General features: G+C 42.2%; 1 protein-coding gene across 1 annotated transcript; it reads right to left on the reverse strand.

The window, feature by feature from the left end:
• Window positions 1-1,145: 1,145 nt before the first annotated feature.
• LOC118772078 (lumican-like) lies at window positions 1,146-5,419 on the reverse strand. Its single transcript, XM_036520330.1, has 3 exons — window positions 5,269-5,419; window positions 3,064-3,955; window positions 1,146-2,085 (listed from the first exon to the last, which is right to left on the reverse strand). The coding sequence occupies exons 2-3, from the start codon at window positions 3,932-3,934 to the stop codon at window positions 1,922-1,924; spliced, it is 1,035 nt and encodes a 344-aa protein (XP_036376223.1). The 5' UTR covers window positions 3,935-3,955; window positions 5,269-5,419; the 3' UTR covers window positions 1,146-1,921.
• Between the last annotated feature and the right edge of the window lie 10,520 nt (window positions 5,420-15,939).

The raw sequence follows: 15,939 nt of genomic DNA on the forward strand, positions 1-15,939 counted from the left end.
ACTATTATCTCACACTTACATAACCTCTGTAAAATACTGTAGGTGATGAAAAATGAGGTCTTTATCCAGAGCATTAATCTGTCTCCAATAGTGTAGACATTCACTCTTAAAATAAATGGTAAAATGGTCTTAATCAGGAATTCGTCAAGAGAGAGGAGGAAAACATTTGTGAGAAAAATGTAATGTCAGTATAAATCAGAAAGATGACCATTATGTAACTTCCAGGACGTGCCTGCATATACTCAGAAATAACCATTGCATGCATTTTCCAGCCCTCACATATGTATCTAACAGACGTCTAACAAACCAGATGTTTTGGGAATGAGTTTTATTGATTTGTCTTGTATGCCCTTACAGTAGATACCCCAACATTGAATGGCTTGATAGTCATGATGAAGCGACAAGACAGAGTCTACAACCTCACTGCGCCCCACAATATAACAAAACAAGGTAACTATGAACACAAAAAACTTGAAATGCTATTTTTTATTTTTATACAAACATACCATGCAATGCATGCAGGTAAAGGGAGATGCAGAAAGGATTAACAAAATATATTAATTGATGCTCTTGCTATTGCTTAATGAATGGAGTGCGTCTGACTTTGGGTTCATTGTTTTGAGTTCAAACCTTCGCAACGCAAAACATTAAATTCAACCTCGGAATAATTTTAATCAACAAATTTTTAGCTGTCCAGCGCTTTTTGGTTCTTCTTTATTATTGTTAAAGCTTACAAAGAGGCAAATATTCACATTAAGCAGAATTTTACAACATTAATTCAGAGGTGTAAGCTGACTACAATGGCTATGTCCAGTGATACCATGCTAATTCAATGTTAGATATCGGATCTCTGAGTATGCAGAGATGTCCACATCAAGGGTGTCAGCCTCTGAAATCAATTCAGTCATTTCTGCCTCCCAACAGACATCCTGTTATCTGTGGATGGCACAAAGTTTCCCAAACATGGACAATGTGTCCAGGTGATTCTATATTTCTCTTTTCCTTACCTGAAGGCCTACTTAAGATACAGCATTGATGCATATAAAAGAAATATACCATCTGAAATAAAAGCTATTGAAATCAAAATGAGGGAAAAAAATACAAAGAATGACAGAGCAACCAGACTCTTAAGAAAAATTGTGCGATATGTATAAAGCTTTGCCATGTTACATTTCTGAGTTGTTTCATAATGTGAATTTTCCTGCTTGAGTTGAAACTGTATGAGCGTCTGCTTTTGGGGTGTGTTTTGTTCATTAATGTTCAACGTAGATTATCAGACAAATCGTCATTACTCATGTGCAGTACAGTTCTGTTATACCCCTGTGAGCTGTGAGCTAGAGCTGTGGTGGACTGCAGTAGGCTTAGTGGCTAAAGATTGCTATTGTGTGATTGCCTGGGTAACGCCAAGCCTGAATGCAGATGCGTGCTTGTGTCATGCATACCTTTTTGTTTTTTTTTTTCCTGCTGAGCAATTGCACAGGGGTAACAGGAACTGTCTGGATAAAAGGCTCTGGCCAAAAAAAAAAAAAAAATCAGCTGTTCTCAACATGATGTTCTCACCAAATGAAACTCACCAAATCCTCCACTTCAGATGCTTTGTGAGAGCTACATTGTGGATTAGGTTAGGTGTAGCTCTTGTCGTGTGAGATTATTTTATTTGACTATGAATTGTGGAAAACGGCTCTCTCTGTGGTCTCATAAGCCTGACAGAATCCTGCCCTTGGTGTCCCTGGATCGCAGAGTGTTTTGGCAAAAAAGAAAGAGGAATGGTTTCTGCCTGTTAGTGGCAGGAGAGAGAGGGAGAGAGAGAGAGAGAGAGAGGTGGGTGGGTGACAATTTGCTTTAGGTGTGGTCCACAAGGAGGAAGAGGAGGAGGGAGAGGAGGAAGACTAAGAAGGAGGAGGAGGACTGAGGAAAGCGTCTAATCGGTGTCCTCCACGGTGACTTCGGTGGCCTGACGAAGGCAGTTTGCCGCCTCGAAGGGCACGCTGGTGCGCGTTAAGTTATTCCCGTCCAGGCGCAGGTGTTTCAGCTTGGAGTAGCTGAGCATCCCGGGGAACTTGCAGAAGCTCCCCACGTCGAACTCTGAGGAACACAGGGGATAGGCTTGTCTGACAGCTGTCCCACAGATCACTTTCCCATTCTCTTACAGGCTTCAGTGAGGAAACAAGACTGTGATTCAATAACATATGAATCACTGTATCATATTTTCTAGCATCGTTTCACATTATTATTACTACTGTTTTTGTTAATACTATTAACATTATTTTTATATAGAATATATTGGTAAAATATGCTTAGCAAAATACAGTTTGATTTGCTTTTACATCAGCTTTTCTGTGCATTCAGAATGTCACTGAAACTGCATTGTTGGATATGAAAGCAGAGTAGCAGTGTTCGTCTGAGTTCATGCTCAACATTCTGGTTTAAACCAGTTGCAGTCACACTAACCATAGGATTCCACAATAACCAAACACTATACGACTAATGAAAAGCATTAAGAGTATATAACATTTTGGAAAAATTTTGGAAAAAAAGTTAAAAGCCTACATTTCATACAATACAAATTGATGTTATAGACAACAAGTACTATGTAAATTACCCACACCTCTTCACTGTAATATATGACTATTCTGTACTGTTATCCTTAGTTCTTCAAATGGAATTCAATCCAAACTCCAAAGCTAAAGGAGTGGAAAGCCTGAATTTCCTGGTATTTGAAAAAGCCTGTTTGAAAATAACAGTAAAAAGAAGTGGTTTAGGGCTGTGAATCAATGAGCCATAAAATTATTCAGGCACTAAAGAAATCTCATGTCCATTACACATTCAAGTGACCTTTCAACTATCTAAATGCCACAATACAACGGAAAGTTTGTCAGGCCTGTGGACTCTTCCCTCCCACTAAAAGCATATTTTAGTGTGAGAAGGAAGAGATGGCTGAGTCTGAGAGTGGGTGTGAAAGACAAGAACAACAGGAAATAGGACCAGGCTAAAATGACGGGAGAAAGAGAGATGAGAGAGGGTGAGAGAGAGAAGAGAGAAAGATACAAGGGAGAAACTCACTCTTGATCAAGTTGACCTGCAGGTAAAGGTTTTCCAAGTTCTCATGGACCTCCGGGATGGTCTGGAGCCTGTTAAAGGAGAGGTCCAGCTCAATGAGGGAGGACACGTTGAAGACCCCCGCGGGAATGCCGGAGTCCTGCAGCTTGTTGTGGGAGATCCTCAGGTACTGCAGGGAGGGCAGCTTATTCAGGTAGTCCTTGGGGAGGCTCCCGATGTCGTTGTGGTCAGCGTAGAGCACCTCCATGCTGCTGGGCAGCCCCGTCGGCATCTTGGTCAGCTTGTTCTGGCTGACGTCCAGGTAGATCAGTGACTTCAGCCCCTTGAAGGCCCCGGCGATGCCGTCTGAGGTGAGCTCATTCTCCTGCAGATGCACCGAGGTCAGGTTCTCCAGCCCGGAGAGCGTGCCCGCGGGGAACTTGGCCAGTTTGTTCTTTATCATCTTTAGCTCGGTCATGGACTTGGCCAGCGGGCCCACGGGCTCCGTCAGGTTGTTGTAGCTGAAGAACAGCTTCTCCAGGTGGACCATCTTGGCAAAAGCGGCCTTCTCTATGGCCCCGTTGGTGATCTGGTTGTTGTCCAGCACGAGCCAGAGGAGGTCAGTGGCGTTCACGAAAGACGCGGCTTTGATCTCCTCGATGTTGTTGTTCTGCAGGTAAAGGTACTTGATGCCTCTGGGGATGACGGGGATGGTTTTGAGGCGGCGATTTTCGCAGTACATGGCGCTGGAAAATCTGATGGGACACTCACACTCCTGAGCACAGTTTGGCCCTGATGGGCCCAGCATCATGGAGGGATGGTAGTCGTAGTCGTAGTACTGGCAAAGGGTGCTGCCGATGAACACGGCCAAAAGAGCCACACGAAGAGGACTCATTTCTCCACTGTACTGTCACACCTGTCAGGGACAACAGAGAACAAAGACTTAAACCCATGTGAGACAGAAGAAAAGTCATATTGACAAGCAAACTGCTGGACCAAGGTCGTCAGGATAACATGGATGGACAAAGAGAGTGAGCCTCTGGCCTCCAGCCAGGGAGGGTCCAGATTCATTCCCCTCCATGGAAGCACGGAAAACTCTGTTGACTCCATCTCTGTACCTCTATACTTCAAACCGCCTCATCTCTACATCTCCTCTCCTTCAAAGCTCCATAACTTCGTACCTCCGTGCCTCTGACTCAGAAGTTGGAACATGGTATACGGCTTTGCCATTCTAACAGAAGCTCCCATCCCATTTCCCCCCTAATCACAGAAACAGACCCTCAATTGTTCAGCAGGCCTTCCCGTAAATGGTCACACCACCACTGATAGTGTTGTTTGTATGACATTGCAAGTGCAATTCAATTTACATTCAAGGACAAGCTCAAGTCAGTTAAGGACAGGTTTCGTCTGCACCTAGCAGGCATAAAACAAATGGAAAATTCAGTAATAAATAATTTACGTTATACACAAAAAAATATGCTGCATTAGTAAAACCTTCTTAAAATCCCCAAAATGGATCATCTGGAAAATGACAGTAAAAAAGTAGGAAAATGCAACACAAAGTCTAGCAGGGGACCTCGCTCTCAGCTATATATACTTAGGTGCCCCATGAACATGAAGCTTATTATGAATAAGGTGTCTCAGCAGAAGTACAAAAAGCATTATATCATTCCACGGCCATTTACATGAAAACAATTAGCTGTGGCTTATTTCAACCAAACACAACTGACAAAGTGATATTTGACCTGAAATAACCTTCCAAAAGCCCCTTGCACTTGTACTGCTCATATAGGATATATTATAGTAAATCCATTTCAATACTGAAGCACTACAAAAACAAAACTAAAAACAGAACCTGAGATTTGGACAGTTAGCTCAAGCTGAGTGGGGAGATCCAGGATCACGCATATGACTCAGCTACATCTTATGATACAGATCTAAGCAACAGCAGTGGAAGACACTGTACAGACTTATGCTAAACCCCGATGCTACATAAACATGCAAAACACTTCCAGCATCTGCTACCTTCAAACAGCATTGATTAAACTGGACCTCCACAAGTTTCCTTAAAAAAAAACCCAAAAACAACTCCAGACACTGAGCTCTACTGTATAATGAAGCAAGCCAAGTCTGTGGGCTCATGCTAAATGCAAACGTGTAGCTGGGAAACAAAAGAAGAGAAAAGAACTGAATGACCACCAGCTTGCCCAGGTGTGTGGACTGGCTTACCTTTCTCTCTCTCTCTGTGTGGATGGAAGGACTCTCACCCTGACCTCGTCAGCCAGCAGAGAAATGTGGTGAGTGCAAGAGCAGGTCTCAGGAGGAAGAGAGAAGCAAAAAGGCAGACAGAGAGAGAGAGAGGGAGAGAGAGAGAGACAGAGAGAGAGAGAGAGAGAGAGAGAGAGACAGAGACTGAGCGAGTAAGGGAAGCTTTGCCAAACCTCTGTGGTACTGGCCTGACAAAGACGGAGCCGCCAAATTGGAGTTGTGCTGTACTATAAAGCAGTGATGTCGTCAATATGGGCTTTTATGGTGGGGCATCCACAAAAATAAGATCTCTCTAACGAGGTGCAGGTGCACCCAACCCGCGAGGAACGTCTGCCACTTGGATGAAGCCGTAGGGTTTTGTTCCGGCAGGACCATATATACCTGTCTGCCTCTCAGGAATTTTTCTCTCCTTGGCTCACTTTTTCCCCTCTTCCCTATTTTCCTCTTCTGAAAACTTAAATGACCCCTCCAGACATCCAGTCATTTTGAATTAAATTAGATACTGTGTCGACTGACACCCGCAGATGCCTCCTTGTAAAGCAAAGCTTGGTTGAGCAAAAGTTTTAGGAGAATAGCAAACAGGAAAATATCACATTTTGTTTTTCTGTGCTTCACCATGACTTGAAAGAAAATCAAAGTAGCCATTTGAGGTAAAATGAAGCTTAGTGTTTTTTGGAGCATGTGCCTGCAAAAACGTTTGAGCTAGAAAGGTAATTAGAAGATTTCAGGTAAACGTATTTATTTTTTAAATTTTTCTGTAAATGGAAAATGGCTGTTTGAAATGTGTCCTTGTACTGGAAACCAGCTGCCTGTGTCTAAGAACCTGCATCTAATTAAAGTCTGCATCTGTAAATAAACGTCCGGGGGAAAAACAACGTGGAATGAGCAGATATACATGCAGCGACTCCGTCTTCCCTCCTCCCCTCTTCTTTTTTCCAGACATGGTACATTCCATGAAGACCAAATGGTATGGCCCATTTCCAATCCTGGCAGGTGCTTGGTGTAAATCATTCCAATCATTATGGCCTCTTTTCATCTTCATACACATCAAAAGACCGTCTGCCCTGCATCAGCAAGTGTATGACTATAGAACACACTGATGACCTTCAATGCCCCCCCAGAAGTTTACCAAAGTCAGGCTTGGACCAAATAAATCCACATTTGTCTTTCTTTGTAAATGGCATGCAAATATATGAGTTTGGATGAAGGAAGCACATTCTTTCACAGATAGTTTCTATTAGCAAATTTAGTGCGGGTTTGTTTTGGATAAAGGCTCCTCTTCATCCAAGCATTTCGACGAAACCCATTCTGAAGAACTTTTCCATGATTCTTCAGCCTACCTGCGTCAACACTACCTGTTCCAATATTAATCTTCTACTACTATTTGGATCTAAGCTTGGGGCAGCATTCCTATGATATAGAGTGATTCCCCAAAACTTCAAGACAAATATTCTCAGAACTGGGTGGAATCGCTAAGTTTATTCTAAGTATCAGAATGAAGGTTGTGGAGACATAGGCAGAGAAGATGCAATGTGAAATGCACAGTACTAGCGAAGGGCTAGAAACTTGTAACCTTGTTTTATCTGAAAGCTAAAACACATTTAGCTATGTAATAAAAGGTCTGCAGTGGACTTTTAGAGGATGTCCCAGAGCAGTTTCTGTGGCTAAAAAGCCACTTAGTAAGCCACCTGTCATTTGTAGAACAATTGTTGTTGATATAGGATGTGATCAGTAGGTTCTAGTCCATTTCTGGGGAGCACTTCAGATTCCAGAGTTGCCCATCAATCTTGGATTTAATAATTGAACCGCCCCTAATAGGAAAATGTAAAATATTCCAACCATAAGTCACAACCTCTAGAAATGCTCCAGAAAGGCAGTATGGGACTTTCTTGCGCATTCCTTTCCCCGGTGGTTTTTATCAAAAAGCAATGTTATGGGCTGTGTGCAAAATACCAAGGCAAAGAGTATCCTCTATGTCTGTTCCATGCCACAGAGACAGTGGGATTTCAAAACCCATCGTAGTCATAGTCTTGAGCTCACTTGACCTGAAATAGCTATGGCTAATCTGCCTTTTGTGATGTCTTTATGAATATTCATGAAGAGAAATCAAATCAGAAAACTTTTAGCTTCATCTATGGCAGAAAAATCTACTTCCATTTGCTTGCAAACACACTGAGATGGTTATCTGATTGGTAAGTAGAATATCTATGGTAGGGTGATGTATATGTTAGATGCTTCTACAATATTCATAGTTAACTTGCCAAAGTAGGCCAAATTAAGGAGAACGTGTTCTTTGTTCTTATTTTCACCTGAATATTTTTTATTGTTGACAGAAGAAAATACCCTGAGTGTCTACCATCAAAAGCCTCACACTGTAAAATGGTACTTCTGACAACTTGGTGTTTTGGGCCATGGTTTTATAAGCAACAGTGTGGTAATTTGTGTTTGGGTCATGGTTCTGCGCGCAGTGGTAGAGTAGTTTTTGTTTCGGGTCAAGGGTCTGTAAGCAATGGTGCGGTAGTTAGTGTTTTGGGTCATGCCTCTGAGGGCAGTGGTACAGCTGCTAATGTCTTTGGTCACAGCAAAGGTCAGAGGTCAGAAGCCCCAACTGTACCATTGTGCAGACTTGTGTGTTTGAGTTGTATGCGTTGGAGCCCATCCACGGGCCCACCTGTGTTTACCCCTTCTCCGTTTCTCTTTATCCAGCCATCTCTTCCTGCCTCCTTTTGAGAAAGTTTCATACACCACTCCTTCCTCCAGACATTACACAAACACTTTCTAACCATAACACGGAGTATTCAGTAAGGCAATTTGGATGCCGTTTGTTAATCTTCAAATCATCTACGCCAAAAGAATGGAAACTGTAAAACGGTCAGCACGGGAACCAATGAAAACGCAGAGACATTACTCACAGTGCTTTCCATGGGCTCACTCCAGGTCATTTTGGTACACTTCACCACTTCACCATGTCCAAAGAGTTTATTTTGTGCCATGTTTTTTTACGTTGTCCCTCTCTGTGATGTTTTCTTTGCGCCAGTAATTCCTTGCTGTTTTGATTTTTTTAATGGCCATAAGTTTCGTAACAAGGTTGTGTCCCTGCTTGAATGTAATGGAAACACTTCTGCACTTTTGACGAACACCATCTTTTCCCTTTTTTTACAATTTCCTTTTCGTATTTTTCTGTTCCCTATAAAGGATGTTTTCCACCTCCACATCTTTTAAAGTCTGTTAAGGTTGATACCCACAGATTTTTAAAATATCAAATGATTTTTTTTTTTATTTTGGTAATGTCCAGACTTTGTCGGGTTGAGTTTTATTTAAAAATGTTCCATGACCCACCAAGCTTTGGAGCATGGAAGCAAAACATTCACTTAGCTATATTTTTCAAGAGTGAAAAACACTCATAAACATTTGGAAATTCCCAGGTCCCCTTGTGCTCAAATTGTATAATTGTGGTTTACAGACATCTTAGCATTTGAGGTCAGGCTTGGAGGACAAAGTCAACCAAAGTGTGTATTCTGTAAAGATTTGTTTGTGAAAAACAAAGTTAATCTCATGAGTAGTTACCATCATTTTCAGGTCTGTTACTGAGTCATTACCGTCTGGAAATGATCATGATGAAATGCCTTTGTGATTAAAGTGAAACAATGTGGGGTTATGGTGAGAGGTTTGTTTCATGGTGATGTGATTTCTTTGAGGTCACCTTGGTTTCTCCTTATCAGTGTATGGCATTTAGTGTCTGACAGCTCAAAGAAGGAAACAAAACTGGTAGATTTCTACTGTTTCTTCTGATGGGGTGAACTGCCCATCCTTGTAATGGCCACTTATCCAATGGGCAGCAGATGTGAAACAGATTTCAGCTGGTCCCCACCTTCATCACCCTCTTCCTCCAAACACATGACCACAGTGAACTATTTCTCATATCAGGACAGACCCAGCATGCAAGAATCAGCTAAATCCAGTAAACTGCCTCCTAACAATTGCTGGCAGTTAGCAGTTCCATTCAAATAAACTCCACCTCCTCTTCATACGGCAAATACCAATCAGCAATAGTTGTAACGGCAGAGAAAAAATGTAGCTCAATGTAGCCAGACTATGCCACCCTCTGTTGGGGGAGGGACCCTTGAGTTCCAGGTTCATTTTTTTTCTGTGTGGGAACATGCAGTATCCTGAAAGTCGCACGATTCACTCAACCAGGGGAGCGGATTGGCAGCAATAACGGTTTATTAGGTTTACCTGCGGCATTACAGAACACTTACGCAGCACTCAATCTTGGGGCAGCCACCAGTATCACAGGAAATCAGACACTGAACACCAGGCCTCACGAGCAAACAGGGGGACATACAAACAAATTTAAAAAACCAAAAAGAAATCTAAATCCAAGTTGCGTGGTACAGCATTTCTCCAGCTAACCACCAACACAGCAGATGTTATCTACATAAAACAAAGAAAGATGGCTCTGATGTTATGTGTAATATGTACATGCAACATCCATTTTGAAGAACAAAAATAACTTCAAATGTGCTGAAATGAAGCTGCACTCATCCGGAGATCTGTCTGAACCTCCTAAACTGTGCAGTGTACAGGAAGCAGAGATTCATAAACAGAAGTGAGATCAAAGCAGGTCAGAGAGTCTTCTGTGAGGAAACAGACTTTGCGTGGGTCCTTTGGACTCTCAGAGGCTTGTGAGCAATGGGCCTGCACCTCTGCACTCAGTCATGAGAGAGATAAATCGGACCTGCTCTGGATCTCAGGAGAAGCGCTGCACGTAGATGATGTCATGTCCTGGCCGCTGGTGTGACCCGTAAATCACCCCTCCGAGCGCCACGCGGATCTCTGTCCGTGTGCTCCTCCTCCTCCTGCTCCGCCAGGGTGTACGGCTCCGCAGGCAGAAACGTGGCGGCTCTCGAGAGCACAGCTGGTCATTTCCCTGCTCAGCTTCCCCGCCCTGCTAATCTGAAGCCTTGGAACATGCCTCATAACTGCACCCTAACCCTCTCCCTCTCACTCTCTTTCCCCATTCTTCTCTCAGGACCCAGAACACCCCCCACACACAAACACACCTACCACCCACACACACACACACACACATACACACTATCACTACCATATACTACACACACACACACACACATACAAACACACTATCACAACCATATACTACACACCCACCCACCCACACACACTCACACACACACACACATACATACATACAAACATACTATCACAACCATATACTACACACACACACACACCTACATACATACAAACACACTATCACAACCATATACTACACACACACACAATCACTACCATATACTTCACATACACACACACCCACAAACACTATCACTACCATAAACTGCACTCACATTCACACAAATCCGCACACACACTCACTACCATACACCACACTCACACTCACACACACAGATACACACACACGCACACTCGCATACACACATTCCACGTGTCCTTATTCCACCCACCCATCCCCACCATTTTCCTCTGCAAAAAAAAGCAAAGATTTGCCTTTGCATATGATTTCAGTTTCCTGTGTGACTGTGTTTCATTTCTTACCCGATTTAAGTGCATACCAGCATTCCTTTTTACACGTTTTAACAGCTGTTTTGCAGGGCAGTGCGTAAATGCTTGCTGGGTTTGTGGGCGGACAGTGAAGCTGAGATTTATGCACGCCGCTCTCAAAGGATCAGTCTGAAACATCTGACTGCGATTGATTTGTTTGGGCTGGATTGTCTCGCAACCACAACACATCCACAAGATCTGAGGCCAGGGTGTCTGAGTGGCCCACGGGCCAAACAGTCATGGCCTGACATTTACATCATGGTCTGAGTGAATGAGACTGTTGACAGCGATGTAACCTGGTTTGACACAGGAATGACAGCGTGACAATGACATGCCTGGTGGAAGATACCTCAACAACACAGAAGGAAGTAACTACAAAAAGATCTTGTGATTACGGTCATAGGTTTGCGCCATGGGTTGTAGTAAATATGCATCAGTAACTAGATTCAGGGTAGCTGTTTTAATAAAACAGAACTGGAGCAGCGGCAGAAGACCCTGCAAGCTAAAAGGACACCACAAGGTGTACTATAAAATGTACTGAGGTGGCCAAAGTTGGTGCCGCTGTTAGACTATAATTAGGACAAGAATACGCTCATACAGTATAAATATGGTATAAAGAATTCATATTCTTCCTTGCTTAGAATCATAATTGCAACAGAACATCATGCGCATGCATTTTTTTTTGTTCATTATAATAAAAATTTAGTCCTGGTCAGTCTACCAAGGCATGCATCCATAGGTTTCCATTATAATACAGAAAGTTTATCTCTGAATATCTTTGTTTTCCACATGTGACTCCACCTTCTTGCAGAAATCTAAACCATTTTACTTGAAGAGACTCTGTGAGTAAGAGGGTTCCATATTGTCTCTTTATCACTATGGTAACATCGTGTCTTACATGTCTCATTCTACTCTCAGTCACCAGTCAGTTGGCAGCCTTAATTTAAACCAAGGGTTTGTTAATAAATACACCTGAACACCATAAATGAATATTAAGATATTTTCTACAATATTCAACTGGAAGTCAGATTTAATAGAAAAATAAATGTATGCTTTCATTTCTAAATTTGGATTTAAAATGATATATTTATTTGGCAAATCTTTGTATTGGCAATGTAAATGATAGCTTATTATAATTACTTTTAAAATTAGTGGAACCTAAAATATACATGTTTAAGGTTTAAACTGCATATTGTATACGTATACCTTTTGCAATTAGCAATCTGATAAAGAAAATATTTAGATATTCATAAAAAGATCTAGTTAAGGCGCCATTCACATCTGAGGGAAACTCAGTAATACTTATCTTAAATCATTACAAAGAGTCCTAGTGTGGAGAAAACTGGCGTAACATAGTTTTGCAGGCTGGTGTCCAGAGCTGGATTTTGCTGCTGAATGCTCTGTTACTGTTACTGCCAGTTTTGGAGGGATACGGTCTGTCTTGTTTTTGAATCCAGGCAAATGCCCCTCAAAATGGCCCCATTCATGCTCTCACTTCCTAAGGAAGATATGGATCTCCGTTTGAACTGAGATTCTCTCTGTGTCTGTTGGCCATGTGGGACGGACTGTGTGTCAGACACTGAGGATGCGGCGTTATTCCCCGTTTGGGAGCGCACCAAACGCCGAGGGGCTGAGAGTCATAAATATCAGCCTGTGTTCAGGACTTATCAGTGCCGTTGTACCCTTCAGCGATGCGCTTTACCTGTACTGCCTCAGTGCAAATCCAGCCACATAAATTTAAGCTGCGTAAGTTGGCTCGGATGTCAGTGTCTGCTAAGTAAATAAGGAGCACATCTGTGAGTGTCTGTCTCTCCTTTGCTGAGGGGAGCAAAGCCGAAGGCCTCAGACTACTTCCAAGACATTGCAGGTGTGCTTAATGCAGGCTTTTACCTTGAAGCGACTCACGGACAGTGCCGAGAGATGGCTTATATTCTGAAGTGTCAATTTATCATTGACTTGCAACAGCACTTACATTGACCTTATAAACTGACCTGAAAGAGAATGGACTACATGCCTTCACTGCACCCCCCTCTTCTTTCACATATCCCTGATTCGCTAGGGCAAATCAAAGCAAAACAGGTTTCTCCCACATCATGTCTACTGTAAGTCTCTCTCTGGAAAAACACTGCTCTGCGGTTGCCGGTTTTGTGCCACTGTTTACACAGGGTTATGTTGATGTTGATGAGCAGAAATTTGGACGGTAGAGGGCCACACATTGTAATGGCTCTTATATTGTGCAATACCTGCCTTCTCTTTTTTTACATTCAAAGGTATATAATGGAGGAACGTACCTCTACCTGATACTGACCTGTTCCTGTTTTTGACTGAAGTTTATATTAACAAGCCAATGTCAATTATCATTTGAGCAGTTTATATTGTTTTGGTTACAAAGGGGAAAATATGATTTGAAGTCAAAACTGAGCTCTGAGCTCATCATTAATATACCCCAATCACCTTGTTATCATTAAATTGTGTTAATAATTTAATGTGAATGCTTGCTTAATGCTGCTGGTATGTGAGAACAGAACATTAGGGGGAGTAAACAGGATTCAGTGTAACCATCACAGCACGATAAAGCCGTGACCTAAAAGGAAGCAATGAAACTTTGTTCTGCTATTCCCAATAGCTCCTCACTCCCCACAGCAAATCTAGGCACTGTGATTATGATGCAAAGGGGTCATTTGGAATTCCACCATTAAAACTAATGGTCAACTTAATTACTTTCACAAACATGAAACAATGTCAGCTTAGATTGAGCAGAGCACCAGCTGAGGCGTTTTATTGAGCATCTGGTTCTAAACTGTATAGGGCTACAATGTGGAAGGTTGGTAACATATAGGAACTGGTACACTGATATGGACAGGGTCTGTTTTGCATGCTGTGTAATTGAGTTTATCAGGATGTGTACACATACATAACATTACATTACATTTCATTTCATAACATGCATTTAGCAGATGCTGTTCCCGATCCAGAGCAACTTCCAGCACAAAAGAAACAAAGTGAATCCATTCAAACCGGATGAGCAACAGTGTCAGACCAGGCTAACACTCCCAGTGAGTGAGAGCATAACACTAATCAATCCCTACCACAAGTTAACTTGTGCAAGCTGACGAGGCAAGGGAAGTCAGGTATACTACCACACATCAGCCGCTAGAACACAGAATCCCAAATACATCACAATGCTACACGTATTGCAACGTAACACATCAACGGCAGTCAAAACTAACACAGCACGGGCTGTCCGACCTGTCTGTGCAGACCGTGGAGCGGTTGGACCAGCGGGGACAGGGATAATGGGAGCTGAGAGCTAATCTGGACTGAATTCAGACACGCTCTGGCAGCTGGGAAACTTTCGCTGGAGGCTTAGACTGCGCGATCAGGGCTCGTCTTTGCAGGCGTGAGAGGCTTTTGGCCCTGAGTGCACCTGCTCAAATTTCACCCGTTATATAAACAGCAGCTCTCTCACTCACACACACACACACACCCATATACCCACATGTACTTACAACACTGTCAGATGGAAGGGAGGGGTCAGGGTTGAGCATACTGTATGCTGGGGGAGCGTCAAGAGGAGAAGCAAAGAGAGGATTGTGTGCAATACAACAGCATCCACAAGGGGGAGCTAGAGAATGGGCCAGAGAGAAACTAAGAGAAAGGGAAAGAGGGAAGGGAGAGACATTTGTGTACATAATCAATGACTTAAACGTAATTTGATATTGATTTGTTATTAGTTTCTTTTTGTACTGTGTACTATGCTTTGGTTGACTAAATGTTCATGGCATACATAAAGCATATTAAAGTTTGTTGAAGTGAACTAAATTGAACTGGTGCTTGTGTTACTTTTTTTATTCAAGTGGTCCTCATCACCTGGTGTGCAGTGACTGTGTAGTATACCACTGTTGTGCATTCCAAAAAAAGCACAATCACATGCAGGTGTATTTTAGCACAAGTACCTACCTAGATCCCTCTTGTCTGTTTTGTGGTCACACTTTTCTTTTCAGACTGACATGCTCGCACTTTCCGGGAGCACAGTATTCTTCCACGTGCACGCTCGTCTCCCACGTGCACGCTCGTCTCTCACGTGCACACTTCTCCTCTTTGTGCATAATCCTCTCCGAAATGGCTAAATTCCAGTGCGATGTGGTCTGTGCCCTGTGCTCCTGAATACATTTTTGATGTTTGCATTATATAAAATGACAATTATATAATGCACACATAAAAGCACATATAAGATCAAAGCAACTTGGCTTCAATGTTTTGCAGATATTTATGTAAAAATATAAAAAATAAATGACTTTCTGTTTCAGCATACCTTACAAACCCTAAACTGGAAAAAAAAACCTTGAATAGTGGACAATCATCTTCAATTAATTTGGGTGTGTGAATCGGGTGTTTTAGGGAATTTTTTTTTGCAGACGTAGTTGGTTTCATAAGGGAGTAACATCAAATTCCAGAATGGCCTGGTTGTGTAATTCTGAAATTGTATCATTACCAGATGCTACATGTCTCCTGTTGGGTCCGAGAGCCAAAGCCATCGGTCTTCAGAGGAAAAATACGAAAAGGCGAGAATACATTCACCCCAGTGAAAGCAAAACAGGAAATGCCTTTCTATCCTGTTGGTGTGAAACAAATTCTCTTGAAACAGCCACATCATTTTATCTCTAAATGTTTTAATCTTAGAAACATAAATGACCAGAGCCAACGCAGAATACAATGCCTTTTGACACTGTTGCTTTTGTACAAAACTATGAATTTCTTATGTGTAATGGTGTTCTAATACAATCTTTGTACACATACACTAAATGCAGGACATTCTGCTAATGGATGCAGTTTTATGTGCCCTTAAATTAATATTGTTATTCTTTATTGTTATTCTCTAACTTTAACTTTAATGGATACACTTTGAAGCACTTGGAAGTTGCCCTGGATGAGAGTGTCTGCTAAATGCATGTAATGTAATGTGATGTCTATATTTTTCAATGTAGGTGAATTGGGTCCATAATAAGCATGACATTTTGGGAGTGTTGTTAGCCTGGTTTGAGA

The sequence above is a fragment of the Megalops cyprinoides genome, chromosome 25, assembly GCF_013368585.1.
Source record: "Megalops cyprinoides isolate fMegCyp1 chromosome 25, fMegCyp1.pri, whole genome shotgun sequence".
Lineage (NCBI taxonomy): Eukaryota > Metazoa > Chordata > Actinopteri > Elopiformes > Megalopidae > Megalops > Megalops cyprinoides.

Bases quoted from the DNA above. Each gene is read 5' to 3' on its own strand.
- LOC118772078 (XM_036520330.1), bottom strand. From the start codon at position 3,934: ATGAGTCCTCTTCGTGTGGCTCTTTTGGCCGTGTTCATCGGCAGCACC. The intron at 2,086-3,063 runs GTGAGTTTCTCC...TGTGTTCCTCAG, and splicing joins GCAGGTCAACTTGATCAAGA to AGTTCGACGTGGGGAGCTTC.